The sequence below is a fragment of the Ammospiza caudacuta genome, chromosome 19 (assembly GCF_027887145.1).
Source record: "Ammospiza caudacuta isolate bAmmCau1 chromosome 19, bAmmCau1.pri, whole genome shotgun sequence".
In the NCBI taxonomy this organism is placed as follows: Eukaryota; Metazoa; Chordata; class Aves; order Passeriformes; family Passerellidae; genus Ammospiza; species Ammospiza caudacuta.
The window spans coordinates 8,751,721-8,775,194 of record NC_080611.1 but is presented as its reverse complement, the minus strand read 5'-3'; the positions used below and the strand labels follow the sequence as shown (position 1 = coordinate 8,775,194).

Genomic DNA, 23,474 nt, shown 5'->3' with positions numbered 1-23,474 from the left:
GGAGACACAGGCACTCTGCTTTGTTTGAGCTGCCTCAATCTGGGCCTGCCTTTTCACACACAAGCTTGAGATGTGGACTCTGTGTTGGTTACCATCTCCAAAAGGCTATCCAAGGCCTCTGAAGTGCTACTAGATGCTTGCCACAAAGCAAACTGGACTAGGGAGACTTTTGTCTCCCTTCAATCTGAAGCCAAAACAAGAGTTGAGGCCATAGCAGCAAACACTGGGAAAGGAATTTAGGATTGACAAATTGGCTTCTGGCAAATTCTGAGTATTTCTATTACCTCTCTAAAGGCTGTGAGAGACAGAAATTATACTAATGAACAGCACTTGACTGAAGCAGTGCCTCAAACAGAGCACAATTCAGACTTTAACCAAATCAACAGACTCAACTCACAGACAGACAGAAAAGGTTTATTTCTATGTTCCAAAGCTGAAGGGCTCTAGAACTGCCGTCTCCTAACTGCAATCCCATCCTCCTAAGCTTCTCTGGACCAGCTGCCTCTGGTCCAAAGAGAAAACAGTCTGCAGCCTGAATCAATGCTGATGGAAGTCAGTGGGACATCCTGTAGTAACCCATAAAAGTTACACTCTTTATGTTCTGCATATCACACCTTAACAGACTTGAGCTCAAAGGCAGAGCTCTCCATTTGCCTGTGATATCACTCACACAGCCTCTCAATACAGGCCATGAACAACCATCCATGGAATGGCCCTTACATTTTGAATTGCATACACAATGGGATTTTTTTCCCTGCCTTTATTTTTTTTTGTTTGACAAAGTTTTCAGACATTAAAAGCTTGTTGGCTTTTGTTCTTTGTTTACACTGAAGAAAAACAAAAAGTAAAATTAGACCATTTAAAAAATGTCAAATGAAATGCCCCGAGCTCCTGGTATCAAGGGGTTTTATGTATCCCTTTAAATTAACTGCACTCAGTTGATTTTAATTAAAGGCTGGAGGCTTGGCAGTTTCTTCTTCCCCATTTGACTCAACATATGCAAACAGCTGGACCAGTTCAGCACTTCACAGTGGCCCCTGCCACTTCATCCCACCTCTTGGAATTACCTTTACCTCTTCAGTTTGCTGCCTTTGGGCTTCAGAAAGCTACAATGCAGGGAGGGGGCTCTGGGGAGGGGAAGCAAAAGTGAAAGCAGAGGACAGGGGAAACTTCCTCTCAAGTCATCAATGCAGAGACAGCATAACAATGAACCAGCTCAGCACCTGCCTTTGTGTAAGCACAGCCCCTTGGGTGGAATAAAAAAGATGCATTTCTTTTTAAAGTATCTATTTGTACCATCAGAGCAGTTGTGTCCTTCTCCTGCCTGGGAATTTGAGTGCACCTGAGAATTAGAGAGACATGCAAAGGGCATACTGGGCTGAAAATCAGATTAGACAGGCAACTGCCATTTGTGCCAATGGGAGCTGCCCACAAACTTGATTACAGCACCAGGAATTCACACTCATTAAGGTCTGGGAGATGCAAGGACAGTGTATGTGTTTGTCATATGTTCTTCTTTGGGAACGGAGAAGAAACACCATGAACGGTGACAACCTCAAATCCACCGACCCTCAGCTCTCCTCTGCTTCATCAGCCAGAAAATTCCAAGTTCCTGCCACAGCAGAGGATCCTCGGGGCGGGAGCAGAGGCTGCTCACGCCCTTTCCCAGTCCTTAGCTGACATCTAGCGAACACTTTCCAAACTGCACCTGGAGATGGGAGGTGGAACCAGCCCCTCCGGAGAGCAGCGGTGCAGAAGAGCTGTGGGATAAGTGTGGGATGTACAGCAGTGCACACCATTCCCTGTTCTCTCCCACCACGACAGCTCACCTGGCCTGGCAGGTGTGGAAGGAGCTGGTTCTGCTCCCAGGCTGCACAAATCCCACACTGGCTCTATTAAAGTGGACAAACACCACTGCAGGACCCCACTGCAGCGGTGCCATCCCCTGCAGGGACCATCCAGGGGGCTGGTGGACATCAGGAGTGACCAGCAGGGCTTCCAGCACAGCAGGGTCAGACCAGCTCTTCCTGAACAGGGAGGGTCACCCTCTGCCCCCTCCCTCTCCAGAGGCACAAATCCAGCACTCAAATGGGAAGCTCAGCAGCTGTTACCAGGATTAGCAACTGCAATTCCAACCCTCGGGCTCTCCTGGAGGATGAATGGCAGAGGAGGTGCAGTTTGCAGAGTTCTGCAGTTTGTCTTCAAGAGCTCTCCCCAGCACATCTTGGCATGACAGCAGATGTGAAATCTCTAAGGAATACAGACCCAACTGTCACCTGCATTGTAAGAGTGTCAGAACCAGCCTGACACATCTGCATAGCAACAGGGGAACATTGACTGTGCAGAGCCTGTTTGTATTTTATAGCCTCTATCAGCTACTGCAAACCAAGGAGTTTGGTTTATGGCATCTATTAAGGTAACCAAGCAACAGCATGGTGGGTATCTGTGTCATCAGGTACAAAAACCAGGGGTTTGGAAACAAGCAGAGTGGTGATGGGCACTGAGGTGCAGGAAATGTCTCTGTAATTTTTGTATGGACAGTGAAACCAACTGCAGCCCACCAGCACACTTATCACATCCTTCCTCAACACATGAGAATTGTCCCCACACTTCACTACCTGTGAAGGTAAAATGCTTGTCCTGTTGATTTCTCTATCATTTGCAGTCTGTAGCACCACTAACACACAATCCTTCTCTGAATGCACGATGCCAACTGCACCTTTAATCTTTACATGAGTGGAGATGATTAAAACCAAAGTAAAGTGAAGAAGGGACAAAGAGATGCTAAAAGAAAAACTTAGCAGTGCTCTACTTCTTAGACTGCACAGACACTGACAAATTCAGGATACAAATGAGGACCTTTAATGGTTTAAAAATATGCTACACCCACCAGCCAAAATACTAGCAAAGATTTCCAATGGTGTATTGTTTCCTCTGTCCAACAGCTGCTGAGGCCCTGTTTATTATCTGCAGAAGGTCCCTAAGGACTTGTTCACCTACAAAGTTTGACTGATTAAATTAGATACAAACCAGTGTTTTCCACTCGTGAGGTGCCAGCGAGCTTGTACAGGGATCTCCCTTCCCAGCCCGGTGAATACTGAGGCTTGTAAGAGGAGCATTACCTAAATGCTAAATACTTTCCCACCAGTTAACCCGTGTTAAATGCAGTTAAACAGGATGGATGGCTTGCTGACAGCCATGCACCTAGGGAGGAAGAGTCAATAGGCCAAGTAAAGCAACAACATTTGCAATGATCCAACTACATATCACTCCAGAGGCTTCCTCAGCCCACTAACACCAGACAGGAACAGTGCTTCTCTTACCTGGTAATAGTAATCAACATATTGTGGCTGGTAGTGCTGGGGCTCTGAGTTTTCAGGAGACAGGACATCTTTTAGTAACTCTTCACAGCCTGGCAAAGAGAAACAAGAGGAAATGGTCAGGCCAAGAGCTTATTGTCCATTACATGGACAATGGAGGAAGAAACACTGGTTTCTAGCCAATCTGTATGCACAAAACTTTGGAAGGCAGCTTTGGGATTTATTTAGATAGATGTAACACAACTCTGCCTTCAGAGTTCTGCCCAGCACACATTCAACATGTGGAACTTGAAAAGTGCAATTATCTCAGCATGGATACACTAGCCTGCAATGAAACTGAAAGCTGAGCATGTCTTGGCTTGGCAAACCACCCTGTGGGGCATCAACCCACCTCTAACCAAACCCAGGCTCTGGAGTCAAACACTGCATTTGCAGCTTGGCATGAGCTACCAACTACTGCACATCAGTGTCAGGTGGAGCTGCTTCTGATTTTCTCTGGTCAAAATGACAAAGAGACAATGCCCAAGTGTCACAAATCCCCCTTCGAAAAAACCTCTGTCACAGAGTGTTTCACAAGCAAATATCTATGCACTGTAACCAGAGACCTGAAGCTTGTGTGTTTGCTTTTGTTAAACAACCACATTAAGAGCTGGAAAAATCAATATCTGTGTTTCCCTCGGTCCTTCTCTCATCTGAAAACCTGAGACAAATACAGAAACACTGAAATCACCAGATGCCTCGCTCGTCATTAATTACCAGTGACTGCACTTGGCAGGGCGAGCTGCAGAAGGCATTAATGTCAGGCCAGGTTATTTCAGAGCACCCAGCTCACAGCCTTGGGCCCAGACTGTATGAAACCCTCTCAGCATTGTTGTGCACTATCCTACCTGGAAGCTGCCATTGCCCAGCAGTTATTCCTCCCTTCCACCACAGCACTAATGCAATATATTTGACATTACACATGCATCCCAAAGCAGGTGAGCCAGAGGAAACGGGGATGGAAGGAAGTGTGAACTGAACAGGTTTATACCATTAGCTGACCTTCTCTCCTGGTTTTACATGAAGGAATAACATCTGTAGGGATGAAGAAATGTTGTGGTTATGGAGAGGAGTCCCTTGCAAAGGAAAGGAGTGCTTTAGAAACCAGGAAAAATGACCAGATGGAGAAGCCTAACAGGGGGATCACTGTGCTGTCCCTGTCTGCCACACACAGGCTCATGTTGAGGCAGCACCTGCTGGATGGAGACATCACTAGAACTTCAGAAATGTCACATGGACAAAGGCAGCAAGACCTTTTTTTCCTTTTTCAGCTTCTGCAGCAAAGTGAGAGTCTCAGGTGGTACTGAGCAGATAAATGAGGATAAATAAAGCTGTTAAATACCCACTTTGCTGGAGAAGTGAGTGGGAAAGAATGTGTGGTAGGGTCACTTCCCAAAGAGGAGTTTATCTGGGATTAAAAATCAAAAACATAATCTACTGTTTGACAGAGGAAAGATGTTAAACTTGTTTGCCTGGAGAGAGCATCTTTCTATATAACTTGCCCTACCTGTAACTGTCACATTTCCCACACAGCCATAATCCTTTTCTTCCTCTTGGTTTTAGCTTAAAGTGTTGCCTAAGGTTATTTGCTAGTCCTCTCACAGAGGAAAATTCAATTTATTTTTTCTACCTTTTGACATTAACAACTAAAGCTTATTGCTCATCAAACTGCCTTGTGCCAGCACCCACTGTGAGACTCATCACATGTATGAACTGCTTTGCTAAAAGGTCTCTGCATGAGATGGAGCAACCACTCCTTAAAGTGAATTACCTCCAGCAAGAAAGGAAAATAAATACCAAGTGCTACATAGTAATGGATGCAGGTTAGTGTAATGAACAGATAATGTTTACAATGTTCTAAAATTTCTCAACAACAATAGTTTACACTATAATTCCAGGCTTTACTTAATACAGTTGCGCTAACAACAGTGCTGTCCCAATTTTCTTTTTTTTTAGTGGGGAAAAATCACAGAAGTTGTGGGTCTTCAAATAAGGATTTAACTGCCCAAAACAAGGGTGTGACAAATGTTTCTCCCTTGCCTCCTTTCAAAAGGTCAGACAGACTGGTCTGCTAGAGCTAGAGTCACAAACAGCTCCCAGATCTCCAGGGTCTGAAATGTAGAGTCTTCGGTTTCCCCTCTTTGCCTTTCATTTCTTATCTAAGATTACTCCTGATCACATTCTTTCATTTCCCTGTCCATTAGGGGGGACCACTTCATGATAGCTCTTGGCCTATCATTTGTTCAATAAAAACACTGGGGAGAAAAGCAATGCCTCCTTTGAATCCAACTGACTCAGTGCAGCCTCACCACTTCTTCACCAGAGCACCTGATCCAGGCTTCTACAGAGCCTGGCCAAGCACCAGATACATTTCTAGAACATCAGCAGCCATTTGATCCAATTTGATTACCAAACTCCATAGCTTAAAATGGCAAACAAAGCCAAATCTTGCTTTTACTGCAGTGACAGGCCAAGTTTCCATTGGTGCTGCAGATTCAGGGTGTAAGTTCAGCTGAGCCAGTCTCCTTCTGCCAGGGTGAGTTTCAGTGGGGAGGTGTCTGGGTGTGCAGCAGGCAGGATCCCCTGTGCCCTGCTCTGCATGCAGGCTGGCCTCACAGCCTGGCTCTCCTCATCCTCCTGGGAGATTTGCATGTGATTATATGCCATTAAAAAGGGAAGAAGAGAAGGAAATGCTGAGAGACCGTTTTCCTCTGAGATTACTAGACCACACCACCACTGCCTTGCAGACAGCTGAACCTCTTCCAACATCCAGCAAATCAATGAAAAAATATCCAATGGTTTCAAGAGTCTCAAGATTATGCCACTTTTTTATCCCTGTTAAAAACTGAGTTTTAAGAATAAGTTCTCTGTTCTCCTCTTCCCTGTGAGGACACAAATTGTAACCTCTTCACTCTGGAGAACGGATGCTGAAGGTCTTTTCCTTGGTCCTCCTTTCACCCCTTCTCACCAGGAAGGTGATGCACAGTCAGGTGATGAATCAGCTTTCTTATTCAGTGTTTTTCTGCAACAATGCCAATACAATCTCACCTTTTGCTCCCCTCATCTAAATATAATTTGAATTTTTCAGGTACTCCAGGAGGGTTACACAATGGTGTAACATAAAGAGAGAACATTGGAGTGTCTCCAATGGTGTGCCATGTGTGCTCTTATTACCCAGGATATGTTTTTATTAGAACACATCCTGGCTTGCAGCCTGGGAAGTGGAGGGAGCTAAATTAGTGTGTCACAGGCCAGACAGAAAACAACAACAAATCAAGGTTTGCTCTGGCAAATCTCAATATGGAAATAGGAAGGTACTGGACAAAGATTTGTTCTTTGCTAGCAGAACCACTCCTGAGCAGCACCCCATGCACTGAGGTCTGCAGAACTGCCATGGTGGATATTTCAAGCTGTGCAGCAGCGTGCACCCAAGGCTAGAATCTGTCCAAAAATATCCCATTGCAATGAAGCAAAGGAATAATTCCTGGCTACTTTAAGGGCCTCTTGCACTAGAGATGTCCTATTATTGTTATAAATTCATTTTCCTGGAAAAGGTAGAACTGAAAGCCACTTACATGGCTGATTAGAGATATTTCATTTGGATGTCTACCTGTATCACAAGATATAAATGTGCTCAATGTTCTCTCTCCTTTGCTGCAGTCGGGAAAATTTCATCTACATTTCTGGGCAGCACTTGGCAAGAAGATCTATCTGCACTGCAATAACAGTGAGGAAGCAGAGAGAGGAAGGAGCAAGGCAGGAACAGCTCCAGGTCCTTGTGCAGCCCCACTGAGGGCTGCCCTTTATGGAGACACAGAGTGAAGGCTGTGCTCAGAGTAAATCACTGTGACACAGATGGCAGCAAGCTTGTGGCTGGAGAAAGGACTAAAAAACAATCAGATCACAAATTGAGAGTGGCCACAAGCTGCTGAAATTTCTTTCTTGGCTAGAAACATCTGATGAGCCAGCACAGAAGCAGCTTCTCTGTCCACTCAAGAGACTTTGAAATGTGGATGTGTACGAGTTCTAGTTTAACAAAGCACTGAGTCACTCTCTAGCCTGGTCTGACAAAATTATCTGAGTTAAAAATATTTATCCTAATACTACAAATGCAAAAGCAAACACAATTCATTTGGCCAGAACAGGGTCATCTCCAGTGCTAAGCAAAGAGGATGAAAATCATTTACAAATCACTGAAGGGGAAGACATAAACCTTTAACTTTTTCAGTTCACTCAGGTGCTAGACATGATATTCTTCATGAGATAATTTTAAGAGTTTACAATCAGTTTTATTTTAAAATGGTTTTCCCACCTTAACAAAAATTTAATTTGCAAAGAGACATTCTGGCCACAAATAAATTCAATTTTAGCAAAGCTGTTTCCTGCAAATGCTCCAAGAAGGAGATTTAAACCACAACACATCAGACAATTTTCACAGGCAATTAAGCAATTTTAATGCTATAGGAAATCAAATCTGGTTACCTAATTGAATGTAGTTGGTTTCTGGCATTTTTCCTAACTGCAAGAGCTTTTCACTTTATCTGCCCTTGGATCTTTAGTGGTGTATTAGACTCATTTATGGTTTCAGAGTGTATTTAGTGAAATTTAGTGGAGTCTTAGAAAACTCTCAAGTACTTTCAGGAGCAGCCAATTTCAGTCCATTGAGCAGCTCTAAGTAATTAATTCCAGGAGAGATCAGCTCTTCACACTCACTGACAGTCCCTGTCCCTGGAGCATCCCAAGCACCACCCCTGTCAGTAAGTTATTCTTACCAGAACAGAGAGATCCATCAGATCAGCTCCAGCTACAGCCTCACTGAAGTTTGAGATCCACAGCTACAAACCTAAATGGGTTCATGTAGACTTTGGGGTTTTCTGATGTGCTTTACTGAAATTCCCATGCTGGTGCAGCTGTCCTGGTCCTAGATATTATAGGTAAATAATCTCCCTTTTACATGACTGCAACACACCCATCTCTTAGTCCATGCTGGATCTCCAGGGCACAGCTGGCACAACACTCTTCTCAGCTATGGGACTGGAAATTAGATTTTATAATTAGTTGAAGGAGATGGCCAAAACTTGGCACTGGTTTTGTGAGAAATATGTTGGCTTGGAGCATCTGAATGGAACTATAAAAGCTATTAAGAAAAAAAATAATCTCCAGTGAAGCAGAAGGCCACAAATATTCTGCTTTAGAAAACTTTGTTTTGAAAAAACACCATCAAATTTCATACTCTATTATTTTCGTATTATTTCACAGTCCAAATAACCTGTCACAGTCTGAGCTAGCAGAACAGCCAACATCCCTTTTGGAACATTTCTTTGAAACGTTGGGTAAATCTGTAGTCTTGGAATTTTCATTAAAAAGTGCTAGGAACTCACAGAGAAACATATCTACTTTTTAACTTTTAGGTGCTTATATATAAGCTTGCTTCTAGAAGCTTTCCAACCAACTGCAGTAAGGAGATGCCTCAGGATCTAGAGAAGCACAGAGATGGATTTTTGAAGGCACAAAATGGTCTGTGTTACTATTTTGAAGATTCAAAGGTTGCTATTACTGCAGGTGGGGAAATTCACTGCTGTATAAATTCACAGCTGTGCCTCTTCCATACTGTTAATGAATATAAAGGAGATCCTACAATTCTCCATTTTTAAATTCCATAACCAAGCATAACTAAAATGTCCTTAAAACTTCTACAACATGAAGGAAAGACTCCCTTGCTCCAGGAGACAACAGGCTGTATGATTTCATCTGAAAAAACAGTGATTCTGCTAAAGCACAGAGATTCAGAAATGCAGAAATGCTCTGTGCTGACGTGGCTCAGTCTCTCCTGTTATAAAAAGCCACGACCCTCCAAACACTGCACAGCAGTCAGCACTGTTTTCATGGCTAAAATAAGCTATAAAATCAGAACACATCTGCCTTTGTATTTTAATTCTCTATTTTTCTGTGTTCATACAGTAGCCTCTTATCCCTGTGAGCTGTAACACCGAGGGCAGTAGGGGGAGCTCCCCTTTTATTTGTCAGGGTTTGGGTACTTTTAAGCAGAATATCAAAGTAAAGAGATAGGAAAGACAATAGAAATCTTAGAATACAAAGAGGAGTCAGACTCAATTAGAGCCTGGTCCTGCAAACATATCTGACTGTGGAACCCACCAGCCTGCAGAGACAGGGAATTAACAGCTCCACTCAAGCCTTTAAGTATTACAAGTGGCAGAAAATATTTACTGGATCAGTACAATATAAATTCAGAGCAGCAAAAACACTCATTGGCTCTGCTGAGCAAACAGTAATGGTTCTCATGCTGACCCTGCTGAAATTAATGGGAATTCAGCCTTTGAGAGATATTCTGGCTGCTCTCAGTGTCTCTGAGCAGTGCCACAAAGCACTTAGGCAAGAGGCTACAGGTGTTATTTCATGGCAATTGCTCTACAGGCAGACAGTTATTAAAGCCCTGCAGGCAGCAGATAGAGAGGGCAGCTTGAGCACAAGTAAAACCTTCATACTCTGGCATGCCAATGAAATTGCTGCAAAGCTTTAAATTTGATGGCAAACCTATCCCTGGCTCTGGCAAAGCCTAATTGCATGGGGAAAGCAGCCTGGACAGCAGGGACTCGGCACAGATGCTGAGGCAAAGTCCTTTAATCCACAAAAGACCAGCAGACAAAGCAAAGCTTTCCATAAATAGCAAGCACCACACCTGCCCAGTGTTCCACCCCAGAGACACAGTGGGAAGGAGCTCCTGCAGCACCTCCTGCCCTCCAGCATGCTCACCTCACTTACACAAATCTTCTCCACCACTTCCCAAGGTCCCACTGTCAGTGAGAGTGCTCATCCTCACCCACAGCTCCTGCTACTCAGCAGCTGCAGGAAATGAACTGTTTTCCACAGGTACATGACCCATATGGCATGAGGTTTATGCAGCTCCAGGAGGAAACAAGGCTTGATGTCCATTTGTAGAGGAACACAACACTTCTCATGTGTACCATGCAAGAGTAAACAATGCCCTGGTTTATGGAGGAGAGAGGCTAAGCTGCAGATTTTAGATCCAGGGGCAGGAGTTTCTCTATCAACCAGTTACAGAGCATTAAACACTTAGATGTTTGGGATTTTCTCAAATTCCAGTATTTAGCTTTTCATAGAAATCCAACCCTGGATATGAAATGCTCAAACCAACATCATCAGAGGTCAACTCTGATTTGATGTCAGTTCTGATTTGAACCTGTTGCTCTTAGATGTCTGAAACCTCATGATTTAAACAAATTCAAGGCACTGAACCACCAAAAAACCTTGACACTATATCACCTCTGTGCAGCAAACAATTTCATCACCATACTGTAAAGGCAAGCATCTTTAGGATAAATTAATTTGAAATCCCATAAATAAGAAATATAGTAAGGCATTAGGATTGTAAAGCTTCAATTTAAACATTTGGCTTGCATGGCTAAGAATAGCATAACTTCATACTCTATTACTGAAAACCCCAGTGGATTTATAGTAGCATCTCATTTTGCTCTATTAATCTGACTGCCCCAAGCAATTGTAATAGGCTGAGATGTCAAAGAATCATATTTATAATCTGTTGCTGCCAAGACAAATTGCTTTTGTTTGATAATAAGCCTGCTACTCCCCTTGGGATGTGGCTGCACTAAAACAACATGGTGGAGGCTTTCCATTCTGAAAGGCAGGCATGCCCTTTCTGAACTTCAACATAACCAATTTAATTTTTAAGGAAAATATGGCAGGCTGCCAAAGATGAATAAAATTTCCATGCTGTGAGGTGAGCAATAGAAGCAGTGTTTCTAAAGAGATGCTGTGAAAACATGCAGCACAGTGTCTTATCAGAAATAGATACAGCTGCTGCTGCTTGGATGATAAACACTTAGCAGTGAGTCTGTTGAAGTGTTGAAATGCTAATGATGTGCTAAGGGAGCTCTAGGTGATGCTGCAGCACTGGGTGATTTCTCTGCATCTGTTCACAGCTACATCCTAACAACCATCACACAATGATCTGAACCCCGGGCTTTAAGCTGCTCATAAACTTGGAGTGCAAGGTTTGTCCTGGTCACATCTTTGCAGGATTAAACCTTAGGATATGAACACAAGAATTAGGTCCCACAAGGTGAGCAAGGATGAAAACCCCAAGGCCTCCTGACTGATAACTCAATATTCTCACAGTGTCCCCACAGTAAAGGAGATGGAGCTGCCCAGTCCACCACTGAGAGTACGTGGACAAGGGCACAGTTACCACAGAAGAGATGTTCTGGGTCATTTATATCCTTTCCTGATCATATTTTGCGCATTTGTGGGATCTTTACAGTATGAATTACAGAAGACACCAGATGATTTACAGAGCTTGTGTCTTACACTACAACTCAGTTTGCTACAGCATTTTCTGCTCAAGGAAAACCCCAAGCAGAGACTTTAGGGTCTGGGCACAAATGGAATAACTTTCCTCCTGGGCTTTCTCTTGCCTTCTCTTCAAACACATCAGTGTCACCTTGGATGGTGTCTCCAAAAATATTGATGAGAGCAGCTTCTCACTGTAATTTTACCTAATTATACACTGTCTTTGGCTGCCATAAACTTTAATTAAAAGTACTGTGGTTTTATGGTTTTGCATCGTTATAGCTTCATAATAATCTCATCATAGCAGACTCTCCAGAGGCTCCTGCTGGAACCACACCACCATCACTGGGACATTCACCCTGTCCCCAAGTGAAGCCTCTGGGCTGTGACATCACTCCAACACTTTAGAAAGGACACAGCACGTGTCCAGAAAAGATGGATTATTTCACTATGGGAAGTCAGAAAAGCAATCAGCAGCAAATCAGCTGAAGTCCCTCCTCAGTGGTTTTTTGCTGCCTTTAGGCTAAGCTCTAAAGCATAACAATGTCAAGGACTGTTTCCTTGGAAGGGAGGTGGTTGGATCCACCTGATCTTAATCTTCAGGGTTTGTATCACCAACCTGTAATTAACTTATTTCCTTCCAATACATGACCCCAAGTACCCTAACAACATGAACTAATTATACCTTTCAGATGCCTCAAGAGGAATTTAACATTCTCCTAGTAGAGAACTGAAAGCCCAAGGGCTCCCTAACTCCCTGAGGTAAATCAGTGGCAGAACCAGATCAGAATCTGGAAGCATCAAACCTGGGCCCTGTCTGTTAACCACAAAGCTACTCTTTATTCTGCTGTATTTGTCTTTAAACCACAACACATTTATTCTGATAAAAATTAGCAGTAAACCAATGTCCAAGCACCTATGGATGCAGAACTCTAGCATTGCTCACCATTAATGCATGATGAGATGCAAAAAAAGGAAAAATATCCTGGCTCTGTTCCCAGAGCTGCTCTACTGTCACTACAAATAACCAGAGTTAAAAGAGAGGATGTCTTTGATCATTACATTTTCTGCAACCAGAGAAACATTAGGGGAACTGAACAAGATTATTTTAAAGAAATATGCACATACCTTTGATTGCAAAAACTCCATGACAGAAGTCCTTAAAATTGATTCTTCCCAAATCATTCGGGTCCAAGTACTTTGCCAGTTTTTCCACCTAAAATAAAAGATGATAAAATATGTGTTGAGCCTGGTGTATAGTCTGTTGCTCTGAACAGTCTGTATCTTCTACAGACGACTACAAGTTGAAGAACACTCACACTGTTCACTTGAACCAGCCAATAAATGGTTCTGCAAGGAGAAATCATGCTTTGTATGACCTTGGTGCTGACCAAGGCATGTGATCTGACAAAAACTTCTTCAGCTGGGACACATCAATCCTGTCCTATGGGGATCTCAAGAGCTTAATAAGGGGAGGTCCTCTTACCACAGAGCAGGGTGCTGACAGAATCTTCTCTGGCAGCTCTTGCCATGCATTCAGCTCAGAGGAACTTAAAACCTTGGTGGTTCTCCACCCCTCTATCACAAGTTCTCAGGGAAGGGGAAAGGACAGACCAAAATGTGCACAGTCCATAGCAGTCTCATTTCCTAAATAATCTGGATTATAGGAGAGAAAACCCATTGGGCACTTGGAATGAAACCAAACTTCCTTGACACAGCAGAGAATATAATTTTTGTACAGGAAAATTAACAGTATGAAAATATACTCGTGATGAGAGAATGGTTGTGTCTAGTACACTGTCACAGACACATTTTGTGAAAAATCCTTTCCTTAGGATTTTTTTTCTCCTGAGAAGCTGAGAGGCCTCAGGAATAAAATGCAAACAATGATTATCTGCTGCTGTAGAATGCAACAGGTGCATCTGTGATTGGTCTCATGTGGTTGTTTCTAATTAATGCCCAATCATAGTCCAGATGGCTCAGACTCTCTGTCCGAGACACAAACCTTTGTTATCATTCCTTCTTATTATATTCTTAGCCAGCCTTCTGATGAAATCCTTTCTTCTATTCTTTTAGTATAATTTTAATATAATATATATAATAAAATAATAAATCAAGCCTTCTGAAACATGGAGTCAGATCCTTGTCTCTTCCCTCATCCTAAGGCCCCTGTGAACACAGTCACAGTACCCTGTGCAAAAAAGCAATTACTCCTCATAATCTCAGCTTCACAGTTTAGTCTCTCTGATCATTATTCACCAATAGAATGAGAATATACTGAATTTAAACACAGTCACCAAATTAGCACTTGCCCCAAAAACGGTCTGGCAAATTTTTCAGGAAGGTTTTGAGATAGAGGAAGAAAAGCAGCCTAGACTGGAGAGGCTCTTGTGCTATCTAGGAAAAAAAAGAAAGGGAGGAACAAGTAGCCAAAGAAGAATAAAGTGAGAAGCAGACCAGTCCAGGGAGGTGAGTGCACACCTGGACCCACAGCTGGCTGCTCTTTCTGACAGCCGCTCTGCTGGAGCTTGTGTACATCCCCTGGTGTGCCAGCGCCTTGCAGGGACCCTCAGTGAGGCAGAGGCAGCCCCTCACTGCTCCTGAGAGCTCACAGGCAGCTCCACACAGCCCTGCCCTTGGCTGGGCCCTCCAGACACCGAGGGGTTTGAGCAAGCTGAGTGCAGGGACAGCAGGCACAGAATCCTGCTGCAGCACCGTGTGAGCTCAGAAATGTCAGCCTGAGCAGCAACAAAAGCCCATCTGCAAAGACGCAGCAAATGAATCCACATGACCTAGTTTCTCAGTTTTCTGGTGTGGTTTTTTTCCCACGTGCTAGCAAAACCCCAGCAGCTTCCCAAAGCCCTGCAGATAATTCACTCGTGTGTGCGCATGACACTTCTTCTTACAGGCACTTCTCAGGGCCTATAAATTCCCTCTGTACCAATAACTGCCATGATAAGCCAAAGGGCCCATTTAGAACATGCAAATCTGGATGAAAAAAAATGAAAAAAAATTTACTCATTTGCAAAATTCGATATCGAATGAGAAAGGCACAATTTGATCCTTAAATTAAATCCTTTCCCCTCTCATTTTCCTAGGGAAAATAAAAAATCAGCTTGTATAGGCAGGGCAAGTAAGGAGTTACATGATGAGTTCAGAGCCCATGACAAGTTAGACATTTTCTGAAAACTTTCATATTGCAGAGCTCCAGTCCTGCCAGCTGGGCAACAGAGCCCAAATGTCAGCTATGGTGTGACTCATGATCAAATTCCCACCCTGGCATCACAAGGAATTACTGTAACCCCACTAATTTAGAGCACCAGAACACACATCTGTGTTTCCAAAAAAAAGAAGCTGCTTCACCAGAAACCAGTGTGTGGTTAATGCACACCAGACTAGCTGAAAATCCTGACTGAAACCAATTAAGTAGAGACATGCTTGATATGGAAAATCCGGGTTGGTGTTATCCCTGTCAGCTTCACAAACAACAGTGTTTTAAATTTTAATGCACAGATTCCTGCAGCCAGTTGGGAAGCCTCAAGTCTATTTAATATTGTGCTATAACAAGTGGTGTCACTGGGTGCTCCTGGTGAATCTGGCAATTTAAGTTTATTTCTCAAAGTTGATCCAATAATTTTTGTCCACCAGCTTCTCAGACATTTAAAATTACACTTTTAAAATCAAATTAAATGAGATGTTATATGCCTGGGAGTGTGTATTATGGAGGAACAGAGGATATGTTCACATTTAGGTCTAAGCAATGCCTTAAGAGTAAATGAAATTATCACCTGAGCAAAGTGCTTCAGTGTCCAGTTTCCCCTAAATCTAATTTGCAGGTTTTCAGTTGGATGTCACAATGCAAATAACTGACATCAGTGCAGGAGATGATGAAGAATTTACAGAACAGCCTGATGGAATTGATGCCAGCAGCGCTCACATCTTCAGCCAGGAATAAACACAGCTCCCATTGCAGGTCAGAGGATAAAAGGATTTTGATCACCAGGGACCATGCTTGGGTGGATACTTGCACAGAGTTTGTGTATTAATATACACACACATTTGGTACATAAATCCCTGCATATTTGCACACAGTTTTCAAGAGCCTGCAGTGCATTTGATCACGCTTTTTTACCAATAGCTTTCTGGAATAAGGCAAGAAGCTCTTCCTTATTAATTCCAGACTGAAGGCGTTGCTTTAAGTTAAATTTCAATCTGTGGCCAATAAACTACAGCTACCCCTAAATCTTCTCTGGTGTCCACACTGCCTAAACCATCCTTCTGCTTCACTTTGTAAAGAAATAAAGTCCTTTCCTCCTTCTCAGAAAGGGTTGGCTCCCCACAATGAATCAAAAGTTGTTTTATTTATTCATTGCCTTGGGAACCTCATGGATTTGTCAGCCCACCTGGCAGGCTGGGTGACACTGAAGCTTTTTTTGCAATCAGCAATCCCCTGGGACTGGGGGAGTGCCCAGCCCCTGGCAGGGAATGAGGGACAGCAGCTCTGTCCTTGTGATGGGACAGGGGGCACACCCCACGTGTGCACAGGTGGGACACACAGGATGGGCCAGCCCTGGGCACACTCAGGCTCCTGGGCCCCACATCCCTGGGCTCTGCCATGGACACAGGACCACACAACCAACTGCTGCCAAAATTCAGTGTGAAATGAGTGTGTGATTGTTGTGGGACCTACAGCAGCACAGGGAGCAGGTGTGCTCCAGAGTTTAACATCAGAAGTCATCACAATGAGATGGGGCAGTGTCCTGGGCTGGCGACAGACACTCTCTGCACAGAGCAGTCCCCCACCATGTGGGACAGACAGCACAAACAAGGATTGCAAACTCGTTCTTCACTGTAGGAAGGGAACAAAGGCAGGAAAACTGAGCTGCAGGCTCAATAATCCAGCTGGTTCTTTTGGCAGCTGCAAGGCTGTCTCTAATGAACTCTTCAGCAGACATCCAATAGTCAGAGAGAAGACATAAGAGAGAAGAAATAAATCATTTTTCTTTGGGAAACAACTGGAGAAAAGCAAACCTCTGTCCCTATTGTTTAACTGGCCTGGATGAATGGGTGATTACCCTTTCAATGCAAACACATTTCTCCACTGTAACAACTGCTCACTTCACACAAGGGGCTGCCTCCTGTCCCTGGGGTGTCCCAGCCATCCTGGCTGCCCTGCAAGGGGGTGTTTGCCCTGTGCTGCTTTCTGACACACAAAAAGAGGCTGGGAACACTTGAAGAAGCAGAATGGAAAGGAGGTTTATAGAAGAGGGAGTGGAGGAAGGGGAGAAAAGAGGACAAATCACTGACAGACCTCAGAAGAGATTTATTGAAACAGATCTTTTCTTGCAAGTGAGTTCAATACAGAGGCACCTGCACTGAACAGCCAAGGTACCCTCTCCAGAGCCCTGGCCAGCTCTTGTGCTGAAGCTGCCAAGACACCATCAGTACTTTTTCCTGCAAAGATTTTCTGTCTGGAACTGAATCCTGCTTCCATTTGCAGGCAAGAAGAAACTCAGACCTCTATTGACCTCACTTAATTTTCTTCAAAAAGGAAGAGATTTTGTTAACACAAAAAACACTTGTAAGATTTAGAAGTGATTGAGTTCAGAGGGACCCCACACCAGCTCTGTCCACAGAAATCTTGCAGCAGGATCCAAATCACAGCCAGAGGATGCCATTTGAAATAAACAACTTGTCTCAGTAATTTGCCTTCATACTGCAGGAGTCTGTGAGCACGTCTCACCCTGAAGTGCGAGCAGGGAGCACCTGGGAGCTGTGACAAAGGCAACACAAGCACCTGCAGGAAAAGGTCAGGCTGTGCTGTGGCAGTGACATTTGGGCAGCATCTCCTGAAGCAGAAGCATTTGTGAGAAACCTCAAAAAAACCAGCAAAAGGAGATTAAACATGTAAATGCCACAGGGTGGAATTAGCGAGCTTCCCACATGATTTATAAAAGGAGCAGCAGAACTGCACTTGCCCTGGTTTCAATAGATTGGCCTTTCCCATATTGGAAAGGGAGTGAATTTACACCTGGACAGTTGGAATTGTGCTCTGGCTGCAGGGCTGGGCAATGAGACCACCCCGTGTGTGAGAGCCACCCCTGTCCTTTCACCAGCCCCTGGTTCAGGTGTTCTTGGCACTGATGTGGCCCCAGATGTTGGAGCTCTTCAGTCAGAAGGACTGTCTTGGATGAGATGGGATTTATAGATGGAGGGGAAAGCAATGAGATTTCTCTCTGATATTGTGGAATTTCAGGGAAGCAACACAAGAAGAGGGAAATTATTTTACATTGCATTGGAGAAACTAGCACACAATTGTGGTACCCACTGTCATATGGGATGCTGAATACACAGATGTGTTGCAGAGAACTGACATACAATTAAAACATCTTATACAACCAAAACCAGCGAGTTTTCTTCTGTTTAATTTAGCAAAAGGGAGATAAGTGATGATTGCTAGGTAAAAGACTTCTGCAAGCAGGGAACTACAAGCAGGTTCAAAAAGATTGTAGCAGAGGGAAGACATAAAGAACCATTATCTGCAAAATAAAACTGACCAGACTTCAATTAAAAGCAAAGCACACTTGTTTTATCAGCACCAGAACTATAAATTAGGAAGGGTCTGGAACCATAAAAAGCAACTGGAGTCCCTCATCTGAGGCCTTTTGAGAAGGTGAGACGCACCTAGAAAATTTACCTAGGCCAGAAAAATGGGTTACAATCTGAGCTGTCACCATTTCAGGATGTCACAGGAGATGAGCTGATGCTGTCCCTGAGCCTGACCCTACAGCACACAGGACCATGCTCCCAGTCACACATGGAAGGAGTGGAGGCACAGCATTGCAGAGTCATGAGTCCAACAGACTGCCAGCCCACTCAGTCCTGGCAGACTGTGCATTGTAAATAATTCATACCACTGCAAACAGCATCATGAATTTCCATCAGCTGCTGTCTGATCCCAAAGCATGCAGGGACATACATCACTGCTGGAAACAATGGCTTTGAATTTGCTTTGAATTTTGATTTCAAGCATCACTCATTGCCCCTTTATTTGTGGGCTTCAAGCCTGAAAGTTGGCTTCTCTGTGAGCTGTCTGTAAATAGAAAGAATTGTTTCAGTTTCTGCTTTAACTGTGCACACCCAATTTACCAGCTAGAAGGCAGATCTTGGGACTGTGTCCTAAATGACATAAGCAAATCTGTTGAGTAATCTTGGCCTCAACTTTGAGCAAATTCCTAAATCTGTCAAATCCATCATTTACTAACGGCTGCAATGCAAAAAGTCTAATCAAATCCAAGGGAGTCCATTCACTTGTCTTGCCTGGGTTTAGCATAACACATGGAATTGCATCTTCTTTCAAATATGACCTGAGTCCAAGGGGAGAAAAATATCCAGCAGTTATCCAGATGGAGAAAACATCCACCATGAGGAGGATGTGAAATGTGAATCACAAAGGCACAGAAAGAAAGAGGCGGCTCCAGAAGCACTGCAGGTGGCTGAGTGCCTTCAGAGGCAAAGGAAGCTTCCAGTGCTGATGTGTTAGGAATGCTCTGTGCAAGAAGCACGCTGGCTCAGGTGGGTGACAGATGGTGAGCACAGCAGAGCTGCTGAGGCGGGAGTGGCTGCAGCACACAGGGCAGAGCAGCTGCTGCCCTTCCCCAGGGCAGGGACACAGCTCCAGCCTGCCCAGCACTGCACACGGGCACAGGGAGCAGAGCAGGGCAGGAACAGCCTCCTACACCTTCTGGAGGAGCTGTAGGACCCACACCACAGCCCCCAGGGCAGGAGGGTTTATCCTGACTGGGAGATCCCTGTTGCGGGGAAGGACACTGCACCCAGTGGCTGTGGGGTAATGGATGGCATCCAGTGTCCATGGGGCTGGCACCCAGAGGCCGTGGGGCTGGCACTCAGTGCCCATGGGGCTGTGGCACAGGGGGCATGAGCTACGAAGAGAACACAATATCCCATGAACCTCAATAAATGTTTGTGTATAACAGAAATACAGGCAGTGTTAGGAAAATTGATGCTCTGATTTCTGCTCCAGAATGAGAAATCACTTGCAGCCTTTAACACATGATGACACAAACCTAATTTGGGATAACAACAAATACAATTCTTGCCATACATACCCCAATTTTCTAGGTATCATCCTTACAGTTAGCATGTCTAACCACAGCTGACATCCAAAAGTCATTAGTCTTAAGGAACCCCTTCTCTCACACCATACACCTTCCTGGTTAACCTCTCTACTTACACAACAAAACGTTTTACAACCACAAAGAATCGCCAATGAAGTTTGAAACAGAGTGCATGTGAATAACTCTGAATCTGACCTCACTTGAGAAAGGATCATTGCCTCGAATTAAGAAGTTTCAGAATTTCCTCAGAGTACACATCCCAAAGAGACAGTTCACAGCTATAAAAATTACCCTCCCCCATTTTATCTTCAAACCAGAAACCAGCAAAATTCTGGTGAGCTTGTCCTCTGCCAATCTACACCTCTGGATATATCAATTGTTTATACACACAACAGCTCTAGAAGAGTAATTCACATTTATTTCGTTCCTCTTAATGCAATGCAGCAGCTGACAATGAGCAAGTGCCAGAATCATAAGACCAACCTCTCTCTCCAGTCTCTCCCACGATCTATGGATATGTGAGAACTGAGAACCTTTCATTTAGTTATTTAAACAGCTGATTTAAACAGGATTCCATTTCCCTCCTTCCCTCTGATGCTGTATTGCAAAACAAGACATTTGGCTGGGCCGACCAATCTTACAACAGTCTATGGGGAATCCCACAGAGTCTGGAATACCATGGGAACAGAGAGCAAGGCTAAAAATATGCCGAGCCATCTGCTCATTCTACAGTGCTTTTTTTGTGTTGTTCTGGAAACAAAGGGTTAATGTGTTGAACTGTTTTCCTAAAACCACTGATTCACTCACTTGCTAAAATAAGCAGAGCTGCATTAACACCTTCTCCTCCACAGCTATCAGAATTGAAGCCAAGGAAAACAAGGCTGCTAGCAAAAGCTGTGACAAGCTGAAAGAGGCACAGCCCATTATCGTCCCCATTAGCATAAGTCAAATACAGCAGAAAATAGTCAGATCACAAGAGATACATGAGGCAATTGGTCATGTGGGTGCAGCATATTTTCCTTTAAACAAGGAGCAGGGAAATGTTTCCATATCATCAGGGCTTATCTACAAGTGCTGCAGCATGGATTGATTTTCAGTGAAAATATTCTTCCTCTCTGCAGCTTGTAGTGTGTGTGATCGTTCTCATCAGTACATAAAGGGAATTTACACAGAATAATGTTTTTCATGGCTTTCAGTTATGAGACATCAGCCAAGCCAGATCTACTCTCAGAATAATTTTCGTGTTTTGTAGTAAAACTGGGGAGAGAGGTGGGGCCCGTAGTGCCAGAAAACACTTTCTTGGTGCCTTCCTTGCTGACACATCTGCATTTTAATTGAGGTGTTATGGTTTGCAAAGAACAAATGAAATACCAAAGGCCAGCAGGAAGGAGCTGGAGAGGGTGGGAGAGCAGAGCAAGTCAGGTAGGTGGGTTACAGGGAGCAGTTCAGATATCAGGGATACACAGCACTCAGAGCCAAACACGAGCTTCAGAAAATTCACCAAAGCAGAGCCAAAAGCCAGCGCTGAAATCCAGGCAGTGGCTCCAGACTGCAGGGCTGACACAAATCAGAACAAGGCACTTTTGTGCCAGCCCTGCGATGGCACTTCACTCGTTCATCTCTCATTCCCAGGTCAAGAACGCGGCTAAGTGCAACAACACTCACAAGATATTGTATCAGCCAGTTTTGTCAGCAAATCCTCACAAGGCTGATTTCTAACCTCAAAGTTACAAAGCAAATGTTACACTTCAGACAAGACACTTCTCTTGACTGTGTGCTTTATTGTTATATTCTCCCCTTAACATACAAAGCTAACCCAACAATATACAACCAGCACACAGAGCTATGCTTCACACACATCTACTTTCTAAAAGAATTTATATTTTGATCTGAGAGCCAGCCAGAGGCCTGCCCAGAGTAGCAAAATTTGGGCATCCTCAGGTGTCTCAGCCTGGTCTCCTGAAATGAGTTTTGATCTGTTTAAAGGGAACGGCTTTTGGCATGCTCACAGATACAGAGCACGAAATGCAGGCCTTGAGATCTGATCTCAAATGAAAAAGCCTGAGCAGCAGTCCTGAGATTAAACTGAATGAAAGAAACTTCATGGCAAATTAATGCTTTGACACAAAAACGAGTATGGGAGGAATGAGGATGGGATGAATCCAGCTCAGGGAGAGACACATTAGTTGACAAACATCAGGCAGAAAGGTATGATTAAAGGAACAATATTCCATTTAGCTGAAGGGAAAGATCTTAACCTTTAGAAAAGTGTGGCTGGGAGATAACGTCCTTCCCTCCTTCCCCGAGGACCAGAGAAGGAAATGAGCAGTAAGTGCCACTCATTAGGGTGGGATAATTACTAAGTGTGGAATGAGGGTGACAGGTTTGAGCAGCAGCTGACTCCTGTGACGCTAAGAGCAGGGAAGCAGGATAAGCAGGGATGAGCACAGTCCGGGCTGTCAGTGCTTACAGGGGGAAACAAGGAACCCCCCAGCCAACAGCAAAACTACTGAGGGGCTGAGGGCAGCAGGGAGCCCCTCCTGCCCGCTCGCACAAGCAGCCAGAGCCCTGAGCAGGGCACTCTCACCGTGTTAATCCTCTCTAATTCCCCCCGTGCCTCGCTGCAGCTGCCGGCTCCGGCAATGCCCAGCCCAGGAGCCAGCGCAGCCCTCAGTTCCCCGGCCATGAGCGATCCCCCCGTACAGAAATGTGTCACTGCAACTGCAGCGGAGCAAACTTTGTATAAAATCACACAAAGAAATCCACGCTGCTCTTTGATCTACACCGGGGAAAGCCATTAGAGGAATGATAATCAGCCAGCATTTTTGCGTGGGAAGGGTCAGAAATACAAAGCCTGAATGCACAGAAAAGGAACATTCCTTACAGCCTTAGAAGCTGAACAAGGGTGCCTCATGTTACAGGAGTGCCTGCACTGAGCATCCTCATTAGCCATCACAGCCTGGCCAACATTAGTACCTCTAAATGGTTACAAGGCTGAATGGAAGAAAGATCCAAAATGCAATAGAAAAATCCCAAAAGAGATGAAGGTGAACAGCTACAATGGGACTGTACTTTTGTGTTTCAGCAGTGTGCCCAATGAATCTGCTATCAATTAGTCTTGGTATTGTAGAAGAAGCTCCATGAGGGACTGGACCCAGCATTCCTGGCTCACTGCACACACTATTGGAAAGATAGTATCTGGCACAAAGGCAATTTTCTCAACTGACATGTGATTTCACCTTCTCTTCTTATCCAGAAACAGATGGACTGCAAAGTATGCTGGGCCTGGGGACTAAGTAGGAAAAGGCAGATTTTGAAAAAGAGATTTAGGTAATGATGTGGTGACTTCCATCAGCTGGAAAATCACATCTCAGGCTCAGGTAAGCAGGTCACTGTTCCCATCCAGCTGTCACTCAGGATAAGAGCCACTGGAGAGGTATTTCTGTCCAGGTGTGTGGGACTGGACTGTTCATGCCTGTATGTACAGCACAGAGGACCACAGGGCTGTTTCCTGTTCTGTGAAATTGCATCCTTCTAAAGCCTTTCAAGAAGTTACTGTTTTGATCTTGCTCATTTCTACAGCTGCCTTTTCCAACTGCCTTTTAGTAGGCATGTAGCTTGCCTTCTC

At 44.2% G+C, this 23,474-nt stretch overlaps 1 protein-coding gene across 2 annotated transcripts in view; it reads right to left on the bottom strand.

The window, feature by feature from the left end:
* Positions 1 to 23,474, bottom strand: part of RAB11FIP4 (RAB11 family interacting protein 4) — a 109,114-nt gene that overhangs the window by 61,232 nt on the left and 24,408 nt on the right. The window contains exons 2-3 of one of the 2 annotated variants that reach the window (XM_058817225.1): positions 12,837 to 12,924; positions 3,324 to 3,412 (exon numbers count right to left, since the gene is read on the bottom strand). In XM_058817225.1, the coding sequence (XP_058673208.1) occupies positions 3,324 to 3,412; positions 12,837 to 12,924 (177 nt within the window). Of the gene's footprint in view, positions 1 to 3,323; positions 3,413 to 12,836; positions 12,987 to 23,474 lie in introns of those variants that run through there. The other variant, XM_058817227.1, reaches the window with a different exon arrangement.